Source organism: Hippocampus comes, unplaced genomic scaffold (genome assembly GCF_001891065.2).
Source record: "Hippocampus comes isolate QL1 unplaced genomic scaffold, H_comes_QL1_v1.1 scaffold41, whole genome shotgun sequence".
NCBI classification, from domain to species: Eukaryota; Metazoa; Chordata; class Actinopteri; order Syngnathiformes; family Syngnathidae; genus Hippocampus; species Hippocampus comes.
This window is the reverse complement of record NW_017805153.1, coordinates 1871654-1888658: the sequence shown is the minus strand read 5'-3', so window position 1 is coordinate 1888658 and position 17005 is coordinate 1871654. Positions and strand designations below refer to the sequence as shown.

General features: G+C 44.5%; 1 protein-coding gene across 3 annotated transcripts in view; it reads right to left on the bottom strand.

Moving 5' to 3' along the window:
- Nucleotides 1–1761: 1761 nt before the first annotated feature.
- Nucleotides 1762–17005, bottom strand: part of xirp2a (xin actin binding repeat containing 2a) — a 63170-nt gene continuing 47926 nt past the window's right edge. For all 3 annotated transcript variants that reach the window (XM_019868533.1, XM_019868534.1, XM_019868535.1), the window contains 6 exons: nucleotides 14168–14254; nucleotides 13953–14019; nucleotides 13565–13668; nucleotides 4231–13327; nucleotides 1953–2086; nucleotides 1762–1878 (listed from right to left, as the gene is read on the bottom strand). In XM_019868533.1, coding sequence (XP_019724092.1) covers nucleotides 1992–2086; nucleotides 4231–13327; nucleotides 13565–13668; nucleotides 13953–14019; nucleotides 14168–14254 — 9450 coding nt within the window. In that variant the 3' untranslated portion in view covers nucleotides 1762–1878; nucleotides 1953–1991. The remainder of the gene's footprint in view (nucleotides 1879–1952; nucleotides 2087–4230; nucleotides 13328–13564; nucleotides 13669–13952; nucleotides 14020–14167; nucleotides 14255–17005) is intronic.

Here is a 17005-nt window from a genome sequence, read left to right as displayed (position 1 = left end):
ACGCCCCGGCGCCACTGCTGCTCTCATTTCTCTCTTCATTTACTCATTAAAAAGTCATAAACTGGTGAGTTCATGAAGCTTTATTTCACCCAAAACGCAGCCGATACATGAAAAAAAAGGAAAAACCTGTCCAAATGTATTCATGTGTAATGTGTTATCGCAAATACAAATGCAGCAAGTCATCTGAGAATTCTGTGCAACATACAGGAGCGAATATTCGTGTTACAGTGCACACCAGGTGCAACTCATCTGTGCTAAAACTGCAGAAAAAAGAAAGAGAAAGCTCGGTGCATTAAATGAGAGCGGTTCATCTCTCCATGGACGCGCACGTAAAACTGAGTGGGGGGCTATGCTGTCGGATTCTGATTGTACACTGCAATGCTTGGTATTTAATAGTCGTCGCTGTCATCATCATAATATCGGTTCCTCTTGATCTGCTCCTCTGCTGTCAGAGATTCGTCACGACTCCACAGAGAGGTGTCGCAGCCGCTCCCATCCTTTCTCCTCTCGCCTTCTGCTTGGTCTGCTCTTCCCCTCTGCTCTGGCCTCAAATCCAAATGATCGTCCAGCGCTGTCAGCGGAGGCCCCTCCTCAGCGGATTTCTCAAAGATGTCAAATTGGAAATCGGATAGCAGAGTGGAGCCGCTGGTACTGAGACCGGCAAAAATGTCCTCCAGGAAGCTTGTCGAGCTAATCTTTGGCTCAGTCTCCGCCTTCTCGAAAGGTAACGCTCCCTCGGCTTTCTCTTCTGGAAAATGTGTGAAAGCATCTGGATCCGATTCTGTGGCCTCAACAAATTTGGCACCAGCTGGCACAAAGGCATCATCCCTCTGTGCCAGCTGTAGCACTTCAGGTGGCATCCAGTTTGAGTCATCACTGCAGTTAGCTTGGCAAATATCTCCAGTCCTACTTGCGTCTGTCCAAAGGTTGGACTGAAATCCTTTCCCCTCATCCTCAGCCAACCCTTGCAACAAGACGTGATGGTCACGCAGCATACTGCTCTCGTTATTATTGTTGAAGTTTGAATTTTGGGCCTCTTCGTCTGAACAGGTCATCCGTAACTCCTCCTGAATTTTCCCAGGAGCCACATCTTGACCTGTTGCGTAATCTGTCTGTCTGTCACTTACTGTTACTTCCTCCACCATCTGCTCTTCTTGCTTCTCCATCACACTTTTCACAAATCCATCCACAATCTCTTCATGTTGCTCCTGGACTTCAGATTCCACATCAGAGTCTGGTGGAGGCAAAGCGTCTGAGGCACTGTTGTTCACCACCTGGCTGACACTCTGATCTGCTGCTTCCTGTGAGCCAATGTCAGGACATTTTGAAGCCTCTACAGCAGTCTCCTCTTTTGTGGTCATATGTGAGATTAAATGCATGCTCCCTTGCACATCCTCCTGGTGTTGATTTTGTGCTTCAGCAGGGGGAATGCCACCCATTTTTACTGAAGGCTTTATCGGCGGAGTGACTTCTTTTTCTTGTACCGCAGCCTCTGCTGGAGGCCATAACGGCTTCATCAACTTCAGCTCCTCCTCAATCGTGAAGGATCTCTTAGGAGAATCAGTCTGAGGAGGCCACACAACAGATATCTTACTTGTGGATTTAATGTTTCCACTACCAGCTGAGTTCATGCCGGAATCCTGATAAATAAATTTGCTCTGAGCAGTGGGATATTTGGAATTTTTTTGGAACTCTTTCTTTTCGGGCAAAGATGATTTGACTCCAGTCTTTTCAACTGGAGCTTTTTGGTTGTAATTCCATCGTTCTTTGAGTGGTTTCTGTCCAAATCCTTCGTTATAATTTCCTTTGGATTTGAAGAGTTGCTTGTAGTGTGGCGTGCAATACATTCGTCCATGGAGAGATGCGTAGTTGCCAAGACTATGAAAGAAAGATCAGATCAACTCTCAGAAATGAGGCATCATAAAAATATTTGCAATATCGGGTCACTCTACCTTAGTTTGCCTCTACAGTGGTCGCAGCGAAAACAGCTTTTATGGAAGTTTTGCTTGTCTGCAATCAGAGCTTCCATAGGATACACCCTCTTCTGACACACCCTGCACAGTTCGGAATCTGGAACTTGAATCCTCTGCACAAAGAGGAAATGACGGTTTAACATACACGAATGTGCATTAACAACAACATGCAGCACAACAACAAGTGGCAATGGCAATGCAATAAAAGAGTGTGTCAAAAATCCAAACGATAAGAATGCTAGTAATGTCTAGACCAGGGGTGTCAAACTCATTTCACATTGTGGGCCACATACGGCCTCGGTAGATGTCAAGTGGGCCGGACCATTCACATTATACCATACTCTGCTATAAATAACCAAAATATCACGTCTTTCCTTTGTTTTGGTATAAAGAAGCATTGGCACATTGATGCTGTTTGATGTGTTGGGTCTGTCTCAGTGACAGACTGAGACTGCTGTTTTCTTCTCTGATCAAAACAGTGTGCCGCCTAGTGGATGATCCATGAATTGCATCTTATGAAAAATATTCATTCCGTGTCTTTAACGCATTTTTTCACTTTTAAATTATCCTGCGGGCCTGATCGAACCTCCTTGGGGACCGGTTCCGGCCCGCGGGCCGTAGGTTTGACACCACTAGCCGAGACTGCCACTGCTGTGGTTATATTGTGGTAAGAAATGTTTGCGATCATACAGCCTCATGTCAGTGAGTGTGCTCAGTGAGAACCCATTCCCCTTCAGTGGTCATTGTGGTCATGGTTTACAAGGGTGTAATATAACTGCCTCATATTGTGACAGGTGAACAAAATAGAATTCTCATTGTGATACTTTACTGTTCTATTTGACTGCAAACTACAACCACAATTAAAAAAAAACAAAAACAAAACATTGATCAGATGGACCTTTTCAATGCAGATCCTGGTTGTAGCCTGGATGTGTTATTTTAACTCTTTCAGGGACAGCAGTTACTACAGTGGACAGCTTATGGTGTTGTCAGGTTACAAGGTGCATCAAAGGGTTAAGTACGATCGGCAAATCCTCAGACTATTCAAATGTATTAAAAGCGGTGACATGAGCATTTTCTCTCTTCTGTTTTGTTGGTCGGACCAAGCCAACTCGACTCATAAATGAAGTCCGTAGCGATCTGCACACCTACGTACATTTAATAATCGGTATCTCAGACAAGTATGATGTATCTTATTTAAAAAGTTTTTTTTTTACGTTTGTCATGTTAGAAGATAATTCTCAACTGATCGAGATGTTGTACGTGGCACAGTTGCGGTGTGTTACATTATGCTTTTGAATAGAATCGATGTGTCCTGTTTTACAAACAAAAGTTTCTTTTGGCAAGCCCTCACTCGCGGGGCTGTGTTTTAATTTATTTTTTCTTCTGGAGCACTACGATTGCTCTTCTTTGTACTACACGATGACGGTATTCCATTTCTATCCGTGCAGAAAGGCAGTGTGCATCAGTCACTGCTGCTGCATAAGAGCATCACATATGGCAAAAGAATGTTAATGTAGTGCATGGTTCCTATAATTGCGATGTGATAGAGGCCGTGTTAAAAGATGGAATCCGCCACTGATCAAAGCACATTGCTTGCGTGCTCCCCATCGGCGACAATGAAAACACCACAGAACCAAGTGTGAGAAATATTAATTCAATATGTTAGTGCCAGGGCGGGACGGTGGGCAACTGGTTGATTTGATCCAGCACCCTGGCCTTCCTGTGTGGAATTTGCATGTTCTCCCGTTGCCTGAGTGTGATTTCTCTGGGTACAGTACATTACATCAAAAGTACATGCATAGTAAATTAAATAGAAACTCTATATTGTCCTTAGGTGTGATTGTGAGTGCGAATGGTCATTTGTCTTTGTGTGCCTTGCAATTGGCTGGCCACCAGTTCAGGGTGTATTCTGCCTTCTGCCCGGAATCAGCTGGGGTAGCATCCAGCACGCCCGTGACCCTTGTGAGGATAACACGATCGAAATAATGGATAGACAGATGCTTTGCTTTTGCTAGAATCATGCCTAAGTGGCATGACCAATCAGGAAAATACTGTATGTGAGCTGTGAATATTAGGTGTGAAACTGCTGGAATCACCGCACCTGTAAACGGCTCAAAACAACATAATGCACAAGACAAAAATCAGAGAGCAGGGTTAGCCAAATGTTTCCTTTTGCATGATCAATGAAAATGATACAAACCAAAACACACCATCATGCCTGTTTAGTGTCCTCATGCTGCAAGGCTCGCATTACCCATCACGACAGTCTCTTGCTGACGTGTGACAATCTGTGAACTCCTCTGCTCTGTGACGCTGAAGCCCACATTCTGGAAGCTTCCTTGGCTCTCAGACCAAGATTGCTGGAGGTTTCTCAGTAACTCCTCGGTGGAGGCATCAGAGGACACAGCAACTGGTGCAACTCTGCCTCTCACCACGTCAGCATAGGATGGAGGGTTGCCACGGGTCACAGAACTTTCAGAGCTCTCAGAATGCACCTCGCTCCTCGTCATGTTTCCAAAGTCATCAATGCTACAGAACCGCTCAGTGAGTGAGGACATTTCAGACTGCTCCACCGGCTTAGAATGGGAAAAGTCTGCTTCTCTTTTTTCAATTTGTTCTCGTAGGTCTCGGGCTGCTTGAGAACTGTGTTCGCCGCTTTCGAAGACATTCTTGATGGCTTTAACGTTGAATGTCGACACCTCCTCTGTTCGCGGGGTGTGTGGGTCGGCCTCTGTTTCCTCAGCGTCACCCCCCAGCCTCTCTGTAATCACAATTGGCTCTTTCCTGGAGTAGACTGTTGCTTTTGGAGACTCAAATTTATTGACCAGCTTTGTCATGTCCACTCTTGGGAGGTCCTCTTTCAGGATGTCTGCAGTCAAAACCTGAGCATTCTCCTCAGTATCAGCTTCAAGGCGCTCAGGGATATCGATTGGATCCTTCCGAAGATATGCCTTGTTTACTTCTGCTTTCCGGGCCTCCTCAAAGAAACACTTTTTGTCTTTGACTGTTATTATGGAGTCGCCCAGTTCCGGCACATTCACCAATACCTGGTCATTACTCACGGTGGGAGTGGCCTGTCTGAGACGCGGAGATGATTGTTCTCCACAATCCACAAACACCTCGGACGCCGCCACATGAGGTGGAGGGGTGGGGTTGCAAGAAAGCTTCGAGGTAGTGTCTTTCACTTTTATTAGCTTCTCAGAGCGACTCATAGTGGGAGATGGCGTGGCCCGGAAGGTGGATGTGGCGGTGTACTGCTTACGTGGCGGAGGCGGAGGAGTCCCGACAGACTTGTAAGGCGGTGGTGACGGGGTGCCTCTAAGCGGCGACTCTATCCTTCTCGATTCAATGCTAATGAAGGTGGGAGAGGGGGTACGAATGCTTGCCAATGGAGAGCGGACTCTCTGGTCTGCTGCCTCGCTCAGCTCATGTTGCACTTTGCTCTCGTGCAGTGACTTTTTTTCTTCAGCAGAGCCCTTCTTTTCACTTTTAGATGAACCGATACTGATTTTTGATACCTTTGTAGTGACACCGCTGAAGACCTTCTGATCTGGTTTCGGGGCCACTGGGGGCGGCGGGGGAGGGAACTCTTGCTCTTTCATTTGCATAGCTGTCAATTTTTCCTCCAGATTTGCGTGCTTAACTTGAATAATATTCTTCAGATAAGCCACCATCTCTTTCAACTTTTTCCTATTTGACTGTTTCGCTAGTCCACTTAAATTCTTTCTCTCATCCGAGCCAGCCAGCCAGTCAGGGAGATCACTTATAATCATGCTGACAGTGGCGGGGTCGATCTTGCTTGGTGTGCTCTCAAACTCTTTTATTTGAGTGAGCAGCTTCTGCATGACGAGACATTTCTCTAATTGTGGCATTTCATCTGAACGGGCCTGGTCCATACGAGTCATTTTTACCGATGTGCCACTTGTTGACTTTCCCGATGTCTGCACTTTGCTTATGTCTGCAGCTTCTTGCTTTATTTGCTTTTGGTGCATATGAGCAGCTTCTTGCCTCTGAGAGCTATGCTGGACCACCCTCTCGGTCATGACAATTTCCTGTTGTCTTTGGACCTGCTGTGTCCTCGTGCTCTGCTGAACCTGGGACACGTTTGTTACCTTGGCCTTCTTGGGCATTACAACAGTGACTGCTGGTGCCTGGGTTTCTTTGGCTTCCTTCGCCTGTTTCCCGGACTCCGTGGAAGTTTCTTCCTTAATAGGCACGGATTTTTTGGTCTCTGATGCTTGAGCTTCTGTCATTGATGATGTCACAAGGCTGCTTCTCTGGGTGAATTTTTTTTCATTCTTCTGTGACACATTGTTTGCCTGCTGCATTTCACTTTTTGTTGCCTCTATTTGTGCCGACGCATCGCTTGTCTCATCTTTTTTCTCAGCCGGCATTTTAAAGGTTCTCACCTTGAAACTTGGCATTACCTTGGGGATTTTTGTGGGTTGAGAAATGGGCATTTTTCCTTCTTTTGTTGCTACCTCATTGACATTTTTCACATCTTCGGCTCTCACCATGGCTGGAGCCTGCCGAGATAGACCATCGCGTCTACTGACTCTGGACTCCTTAAAAATCTGCTGCTGCTCAGTGACTGAAGAGGTGACAACATCAGCACTTGATTGGACATTGACATTTGAGGTTCCTTGTTCAGACTGCGATACAGAAAAGTGTTGAGGCTTGAACGCGGGTGCTGCTTGATTTGTTAGGTTGACTTTGGAGGAGAGTACATTTCCTGAGGAGATCTTACCTGGAATTTGCTCCTTTTCTAAAGAATTATTGGAATATCCCAGGGCTGCTTTTTTATTTGCTACAGAGATCAATGGCTTGCTCAGAGGAATCTGAGATGGCATTTTTTGGGTGGTTGTATGGTGCACTGAAGTTTTTTCTTTGATAATTTGTACATTTGCTTTTGAAGATTCTGTAGGAACCCGCACATTTGCTTTTGAAGATTCTGTAGTGTCTACTTTTTCAGTCCCGTGCAATGTGGAATGCTGCAGACTGTCAACATTGGCGGGGGCTTGTATATTTACTGGAGGGGAGATGGGAGTTGTGACTGTACATGTGCCTGTTTCCTCATTTTCCGTTCTCTGCTGACGGTATTTTTCTTCTGCAAGCATTAGGGGGGTTTTAAATTTGCTAGCATACGGCCTTGGCTTTGGCACAGGAGCCGGTTCAGGGGGCAGAGGCAACTTCATTGGTGGAGGAAATATTTTTTTGGGTGTCTGTTTGCCTGCGTTTTGCATCACTTTATCCAAAGGGAGGTTTGGCATTTTTTTGTGCACTTGACTAATTTTGTGTGCTTCCTGCTGGCTTGCTTCTGTTACACCTGCCTGAACTTTGACCTCACTGCTGGGTGCTGTTGTTGTTTTTTCTTGGTCAAGGTGAAGCTGAATGGGATGTTGCAATGGATTCTGCACATTTCTTTGCCATTTTGGTTTAACAGCTACAGGCCTTTGTGCTTCTGGTTGTTTGGGCACTTTAAACAAAGGCTTACCTATGGGCTTCCCTGGATTTGTAGCAGTAGGCAGAGGCATTGCTTTAAGTTCTTCTTGTGAAGGTGGGGGAGGAAGGAAATCTTGTCCAGAGTAAGAGGTGGGAGGAGGAGGCAGAAAAAATTCTGGCTCTGATTTTCCACTTTCTACCGGAGGCGGCGGCGGTGGTGGTGGAAGGTCACTTTCTTGCGTTGCAGTGGCGGCTCGGGACAAGCAGAATGGGCTTTCCAGCACTGGAGATGGTGGTGGAGGGAGAGAAAGCTCAGACTCAGAGGGAGGCGGTGGTGATGACGGAGGTGGAGGGAAGTAAATTTCCGGCTTCACCTTTTTGGTCCAGCCGCCCGTCACCATGTCAAGATTATGAGAGCCACTCTTCATGTTTTTGAAGGTTTTCTTTTGTGCGAAAGCCTGATTCTCTGTTTGCTTTTTAACTGTTTGCTCAGTGATTGTGACATTTTGTTTGCGGGAGATACTTTCCTGCACGACTCTTGTCTGTACCTGTTGAACTGTCTTTGTTTGGCTCATTTGCTTGTTTGAAACATTTGTCTGCAGTGAGTTGTGCACCTCTTTAATTGTATTCATGTCAGCTGTTTTAGCTTTTGCTTGCTCATAATTAGATGTTTGTTTAGTCTTTTCCATAATGGGCTTCGGGGATTGTGTTTTCTGAGGGGGCAGCACTTTGGGCTTTTCTTCTTTTATGTTCTTTTGTTGAAAGGCCCCAGCAGTATTGTCTGTTTTGGATACAGTCACAGAGGCCTCATTGGTAATTACCTGCGTTTTCACCAGCTTGCTGTCACTGTGCTTTTGCGACTCACGGCGTTGACAGAGGTTTTTCACAGCAGTCTCTGAACCGCCGGTTATATTTTTCTGATTTTCTTCAAGCAAGCGCTCATGTGCCACTTGATTTACAGTTAGTGGATTTTTCTGCGGAGTCTTTGCTTTTGAATGCGTGCGCTTTGGCTTTGAATACTGTTTTTTTTGCATCAGGCACTTTATGGCCCCTTGAACATCCCCTTTCACTACTTCCTCTTTTTCCACAAATGTTGTTTCCTGTCCTTCATAGAGTGATTTTATGGACGTTTTGACATCTCCTTCGATGCTCCCCCGGCGCTGCATTCTTGGGCTGATTGGCTCAAGGAGGAGCTGAATGGTTCCTTTAACATCCCCTTGTTCACTCACTTGATGCTGATATGTCTTTTTCTCACTGGAAGCCTCGTTTAAATGTTGCATTGCAATATGAATGTCTCCTTTGACAATCTCCTCTCTTTCAACTTCCTTGACCGCACGTTTGGCCTCCTCTAGGGACTTGAGGGTTCCTCTGATATCACCTGCCACTAAATCTTCAACGGTGGCCTCTATTTTTGTAGTTGCCGACTTCTCAAGTGACTCAAGAGCACCTCTAATGTCTCCTGGGATTATTTCTGGTTTTTCCGTCTCTTTGAGCTGATGCTGAGCCTTCTCCAGAGATCTCAGAGTCGTGGGTATGTCTCCTTTCACCACCTCTTCTTTCTCTATCGCCGCTTTTTGATTGATGGCTTGGCTCAGTGAATCCAAGGCTGCACTCAGGTCACCTTTCACAATGTCCTGTTTCTCCAGGTTTCTGTAAGTCACGGTGGGCTGCTTCATGAAGACTTGAACAATGCTGCATACATCACCAGGAACTATATCATCTTTTTTCACCGTGCGGCCGATCTGCTGCTGATTCTTCCTGAGCAAGAATTTGGTTTCCTCAATATCCCCACCAATAATGCATTCCTTTTCTACTGCTTGCACAGTTTCACCTGTTTCGTACTGAAGCTGCTTCAAGTAGTCCAAGGCACCAGATTCTATGCACGTTGTGTAAAAGCTGACATTACCCCTTTCTATGTCACCCACCCTTATCTTTTTAGTGTCCTCTGCCCCCGAGTTGGAGAGGAGGCGGTGAAGGGTTTTGCTGACGTTCCCTTGGATTATATCTTCTTTCTCTATACTTGTCCTCTCCTTTTTATTCAACAAGGAATATATGGTCATCCTCACGTCTCCCTTTTCATCCTCTTGAATCAGAATGCCACGTTTGGAAGAACTCTCATTCTTAAGCAAATTGTTTATGGCCTCCTGAACGTCCCCACGTAGGATTTCCGCTTTCTCAATAGCGCTGCTTTTCTCTTGGTTGAACAGTTGCTCTACTGTGATGTTGATATTGCCCCGCTCTTCATTGTCAATCGTTATCCCCCTCTCAATGGTCTCGCTGCGATTCAGGAGGTTCAACATTATGTTGTTCAGGTCTCCGCGGATAATCTCTTCTTTTTGGATTTCGGGGGTCTCCTGGTTCATCAGTTTGTACTTTGCCATGCGGACATCGCCAATTTCATCGGCCTCAATAAGGATGCCTTGTGAGTCAACCATTTTCTGAGAGTAAAGTTCCTCAAGTGTCTCTTTCACGCTTTTCCCCAAAATGTCTCTTTTTTCTACAGTCTTCTCATTGAATTCATGGAAAGGCGTTGTTTCAAAGAGCCACGTAGTTGTCTTTACATCACCCTGTGGGATTTCTTCCCTTTCAGCCACAAGCTCCGCGTCATCCGTGTTTTTGATGCTGTCGAGCGGCTGCTTCTCAAAGAGCCACACAGACTGTTTGACATCCCCTTTCATCACCTCCTCCTTTGTCACTTTCTCCATACCATCATACTCTGCTTCTTCGCCGCCAATCTCATCAATCGCGCGGGTTTCAAACATCCACGTGGCCGATCTGACATCCCCCTTTTGTATTTCACTCACACTGACCGTTCGAATATATTTTTGAGACATCGCATCTGTCTCAAATCGCTGCTTGCTTGTCCTCACATCACCGCCCTGAATGTCTTCAACTGTTTTGGAAATCACTTTTATTTCCTCTGTAATTTCATCTAACGGTTGTGTTTCAAACCTCCACCTGGCAGAGCTAACGTCTCCTTTGTTGATACCCTCTTCAGTAACAGCTTTTATAACATACACCTCCTTTGAGTCTCTAATCGAATCTAGAGGTTTGGTCTCAAACAGCCACCGGGCACCTACCACGTCTCCTCTCATGATCTCTTCTTTGGTGACTGTAGTGACTTCATGGTATTGGCCTTCTTTGTCCCGGATAGCATACAGAGGTTGGGTCTCGAACATCATGGTGTAGTTTTTGACATCCCCCTTCTCCAAATCATTTCTATATATACTTGTGAGTTTTGAAATATCAGCCTCATTGGACTCGTCTTTGATTTGATCCAGGGAGAACGTCTCGAATATGAAACGGCCTTTGTTAACATCACCCCCTTGAACATCGGTGACTGTTTGAATATCTCTGTCCTCTTTGGATTCATCATGGATTGTATCGATTGGGTGGTTCTCAAACATCCAGGTGCAGTTGACGACATTGCCCCTCTGGATGTCCTCAGCCTGCTGTATCTTTAACAGCTGCATTGTCTCCTCAGAGGTCGAGCTCATGATGTCTGACGAGCGATTCTCAAAAATGTACTTCATCCTGGAAACGTCACCTGACTGGATGTCAATTTCTGTGACCCTTCTGAAAGAATCACTGTCCGCACCAGTTAGGTTTTCAAGATTCTCTGTCTCAAAAAGAAAGCGGGCCAGCCGCACGTCTTTTCCTTGGATGTCTTCCTGTTTTACAGTGCAGGTTTTCAAAATTGTCTCAGACTCTGTATGGTCTCGTATGTTGTCAAGACTCTGGGTTTCAAAGAGCCACGTGCATGTTTTGACATCACCTCTCTGCACTTCCTGGACATTTGCCTCGCTATTTCCAACCTTCTCATAAAGGAGATCCATTGGTTGCGTTTCAAATAGCCATCTGCAAGTTTTAACGTCCCCTCTTTCAATTTCAGTCTCTTCTTTCGTCTCCTTTTCCTCACTATCGATATGTTTGATAGCATCAAGCTGCTGCGTTTCAAACAGCCACTTGGCTGTCTTAACATCCCCTGAGCCGATCTCCTGTTTCGATATACCTTTTATGATCTGAAACTTTTTGAGGCTTTCGTCAAACTCATCGACAGGCCGTGTTTCAAACATCCATCGACAACTATGCACGTCTCCCTTAACAATCTCCTCTCGCCTTACAGTCTTCACTTCATGGTAATGGCCAGAGCTGTCTTGCATCGCATACAAAGGTGTGGATTCAAAAAGAACTCTGTTGGATTCCACAGATCCACTTGTAACACCCTCAACTTGAATTTTCTGTTTGCCTTCACATTTACTTAAATCCATACGTTCAAACTTCTCCTTGCAGTTTGTCACATCACCTTTATCTAGAGCTTCAATGTTCACAGTTCTCGTCATTTCTTTCTTCTCTTCTCTTATATTCTCCAAAGGTTGGCTTTCAAAAACCCATTTTTGATGCCTCACGTCGCCCTTTTCTTCTTCAGTTGCTGCCATTTTTTTAAGTTTGCCCACATCGGTTAATTCCTTGAGATTTTCCATGGGCACTGTCTCGAAGAGATGCTTTGCGGATTGCACATCACCTCCAACAATCTCCTCAGAGGGTAAAGCTCGCGCATTGGCATTATCTTTCAGGGTATCCATAGGCTGAGTCTCAAAAACCAGGCAGTGTTTCTTTACATCAGCTCCAATGATTTCTTCCTTTTTATTCCTAGCGGATTCCCATTCCTCATCCTTAATGGTATCCAAAGTCTTTGTCTCAAAAAGCCATCTCCCTTTGTTGACCCCCCCTTGAATGTTGTCCTCCATGGAAATACCACATATAAGCTTTGCATTAGCAAGGTCTCTGTTGATAGTGTCAAGGGGTTGGGTTTCAAACATCCAGCGTGATGTCTTTACGTCGCCTTTCTCAGTCTCTTCCCTGCGAATAGTTGTGATCTCCAGCATCTCACCCGAATCCCCTCGGATGACACACATGGGCAGAGTCTCAAACATGCGAGTGGTTGTCTTCACATCCCCTTTCACCTCCTCCAACTCAGACTTCAGGCTTAAAAAATGGCTCTCCTCAATGGTTTCTGTTTTGCCGAGTGAATCCAGATGCTGTGTCTCAAAGAGATACCTGGCAGTTTTCACATCTCCGCCGGTGATGTCTTTTGTGGTAACAGTGTCCTGTTCATCTTCTTGGTAGATCTTGTTCAGATAGTCCAGCGGTTGCGTCTCAAAGAGCCAAGTGGCAGTGCGGACATCACCTCTTGCAAGATCAGTTCCCTTTTTTACCTGCTCCGAAGAAGCCAGTGTCTCACTCCCCAGAGCATCCATGGGCTGAGTCTCAAACATCCACGCTGTGTATCTCACATCCTTACCAGCAATCATTTCCTGCTGTGCAATATTCTTAACGTCATTCTCATCTGGGGTGTCATCTTTTATTGTGTCCAGTGGCTTGTTTTCGAACATCCAACGCCGAGATTCCACTTCTCCTCTGAGGATCTCATCCCAATCCAAAGATTCTCGATCAGGACTTGTACTCCCACATGAGCCCTCATTTTCAAACATAAAGCATGTCTGCTGGACGTCCCCAACCATTTCTTGAGTCTGTTCTGACTCGGTAAGATGACTTAGATACTCTTCTTCCAGGTTCTTGCGGACATCTGGGTGAATATGTTTGTAGAGGCGCTTTAGTTCAGCCATGCTCTTGTGTTTAAAGTATTGCTCCTTGTTACCATTGCCTTTATATTGGGGTGCCTGCCTGTCAGGCTGGGCACTGCTCTCCGGGGGTTCCTGTCTTATCTCCCGGAGATTCATGGGAGGAGGAGGAGGAAAATATTCTGTTGATTCATGTGTTGCCGAGGACACTGCAGATGAGGCAGTGGTCTTCACAGAGGGGGAGCTTTGGTGGCTTGTCTCAGTTGAAGCTTTGGACAACTGGTTTACTGGCATCCATTGAAACTGGTTAAAATCCACATCAACCTAAGAAGTTCATAAATGGGCATGGCAAGAGGAACAGTTAAAGTAAGGTGACATTGTCAATCCAAAAGCCAGCTATGTCAACAATTTGACAATCTATTCACAATGGGATTACATGTCAAGTCTCTTTTCAGTTTGCTCCCGATGAGGTTGGAATTCACAACGTATCATTTCACGTGGGCTCATTCTCTACTTATATGTCATCAAACTACTGCCGACTTTGATAGACTCCATCATTACCTTTATTTCACTGGCTGGTGTGGCTTCCTCTATGTTTTTTTCATATTGCTGCTTCAAAGACTGTGTGGAAACCTTTGGTAGGTCCTCTCCTCCGGCAAGCTTAACTGAATTAGACACAAAAAGATGGTTGCCTCATTATGCCCTTTACAGTGGAGTAGAAAATTAAATAAATCATTTCATTAAAAACCCAGGTACTTCTCCTTTTCTGGAACCATGCAGCTGCAATTATTCAGTTTCTTATTTCTAATACTTTACCATCCGTACATTGCCTCTTTGATTTATTTTTTGCTATGCATTGAACAGACAATCATCTGAATGGCTAGTAGTTATTATTACTATACAGAGTATGAAACATACATATAATGTAGAAGGCACATGAACAAGTAACCTGTTTCATTGTAATTTCCGTGACTGGCGGCCACATTGTTGTGGTGCACTCTCTCATCATGGATCACCTGAAAAAAGAAGGCAAATCATTAATTAGTATGCGCCACAAGTTTTAGATCTGTGCCATCGGAAGTCCTTAGTATGGTTGTATTATTCAGGACATGTCATGGAGCAGAAAGTCCAGGACCTTTTGGGTGTGACATGCGGCATAAGTACCTCTTGCTGATTTTGAAAGATGCTTGTGGAGGGGCCGGCTTCTCTGACACTGCTTCTCACAGTCACCTCGGAGGAAGAGGACACCTCCTTCAAATCAAGAAAAATACACTGAGTCCCTCTTTCCCTCATTCAGTGGACACTTGATTTGGTACAATCGAGTGACATCCAGTAAAAGAGATGTGGCATGTAGCATGCATTCAGATTTTTGCAGTGATATGATCGCTTATTTGTTATTATGCTTGTAGCTTGCACTGAGGTCGAATTAAAGTTTGCCATACTGACACATCAGTCTTGTATTTTCTCTTGGGATGCAATTACAATTTTCCAACACTGCAAACTATAACAACTGTACTGTGTTATATCAGTCTAATCTTTTCATTTTGTTGAAATTCACTCCTATAAACCTAAGTCATATCATACATAGTTGCGGAAAACTGAAATAGCCCGAAACTAATTTTGCTAACGCTTAATATGAGCCCCTCATGGTCTGTAGATATATTTTTATTGCTGCACAGCAGAGTTTGAATTACACTCAGTGATTTTCTATTTGGAATGTACAAAAAATGCATTTGCCAATCCTTTCAAATGAAAGGCATGTGAGCAAGTGGTGGAGCATTTGGGTATGTCTCCTTTGCAGTTAACAAGAAAGAAGCAGCCTCCGCTCCTGAAACCACTTATGTCAGGATTACATCTTTTTGAATGTTCAACAAGCTTTAAAACATGGCTTAGATTCTCGATAAAACATCTGTGAAGGGAATCTGACTGGAAAGTGCGTTCTGTTGAGGCGTGAGAGCATTGAGGCGATGAAACAGACCCAGACATTTCTCGCACACACCTCACTGTAAAATTTAGCACTCAGCAAGGTTTTTTACGCTCAGTGCATCCACTCGGCTTTCCATCTCAATGAACAGATGGGGAGAGTGAATGGAGGGCCAGATTTGACCTTGCTTCGCTGGGGTCGAGCAGAAGCAGACGTAACATGCTCTGGCATTTGCTGTATGCATAGGAGTTAAGAATTAATGATCCAGGCTGATGATGACCTATTTGATTGACAAATGAAAATAGCATTGTGCCACATACATGCCTGCAGGCAAACTTTTTTTTTAATCAGGGACATGCCACTTTCACTACCTGTACTTACAAATGTAATAAGGCCTAAACAAATTAATAGGGAAAAGGGTGAAGTTAAGTGTAATAAATCCAAACGTAGATGACGGCGGTCGAGCAGTCACACATGTTCCGCTGAAGTGCACAGTATTGCTAATTCGATTCACTTAAACAAATATCTGGTAAATAAGGCTTTGCTCCAAAAGTGGTGACGGATTTAATAGAGTGGTAGATGAAATGTGTGAAGCAGACAAGACCAGGAAAACACCCAGACTGAGAGGAGAACTAGGGAACCATCTTGCTAACCAGGGCCAAAAACAGAGCGATCTTTCCACTTGTCTTCCTGGATAATGTTCACCGACTTGACAAGAATATGAAGATGCTGCTACTGCTGGAGACGTTTCTGTCAGAAGCATTTATCATTGTTGATTAAACTGCCTCAAGTGCTAATGCTAGCGAATGTGCACTGGAGAACAAGTGCCTTGGGTTTTCGCGTACAGGTTATTTTTATCATCTAAAACTAACTGCCTCTGCCAGTGTGTTTTTAAATTACTATGGAGACAAAATGAACAACAATACAAGCAACTGCTATTATACATGGGTGCCCATTACGTTGATCGTGATCGACCGGTACATCGCGTACTGGTCCCAAGTCGATCGCGAGGGGTGTATTGGAGAAAAAAACAAACAACCATTTGTGTGTCTTTGTGCATGTTAGTAATATATTTTTTGGTGCTAATGTACACTGCACTCTAATCATCCTATCGGTCTCATTTTCACAAAAAGTATTAAAAAATAAAATAAAACGGTACGTGTGAGCTACGATAGTTAACAGGCTGCAAAAGTGCATCGCATGCCTCCGTGTCAGGCTGTTGCTCATCATGTCGTGCGTGTGTACGTGTATGTGCGTGCGCGGTAATGGGTCGATCGCGGGAGGTTGATTGATCGAAAAGTCGATCTTCGGTCCAAAAAGTTTGGGCACCCCTGTATAGTACAGGTACAACAATATATGTGTTTGTATTGAACTGTTTTGGTATGGGGCGTTCGGTTTGGTACTGGACTGTGCACAGGTGAATTCCAGGTGTTGCGTTAAATACTGTATTGCATTGGCTAATGAGAAGACGAAGTGTGCCGACACTGTTCAGCTGAGCTCAGGTATGTTTGCTGCAGTACAAAAATCATGCTAACACAGGTGAACCCCCCCCCCCCTCCTGACCACCACCACCACCACCATGTGTGAGTTTGCTACATTATTACAAGAAACAAAAAACACTTTTGTGCATTCAAGCAGCCTCTCTGTCTGTAGAAATTAATCTCGAGCCGAAGCATAAGTGGGGACATTGCAATTCATAGCAGATCTGCATGTACTGCACACAATGTAGACAAATTAATCTTTCTGGCAAAAGATATGATGAAGGTAGAGCACAAGTCAACAGGGTTACTTGCTGGAACTGTTAATGCTGCACTTGTGAAGAGTTTTGTTAATGTATTTTTATAATTGTTTTATATAAATCAATGTTTGGTGTTTTTTTTTGGGGGGGGATATTTTATTTATTGAAAGTTTATTTTATAACTACTGTGAACATGCACTACTCTGTTCCAATGTTCTTTTTTTTCAATTAATATGTGTTAGAGGAATCTATGAGCAAAATTGTATCATGTTTAAAGTTTCATTTAATTTGGGCACATCTAAACGTTTGGGTGCATATCCAGCACCCCCAACTGCCTGTA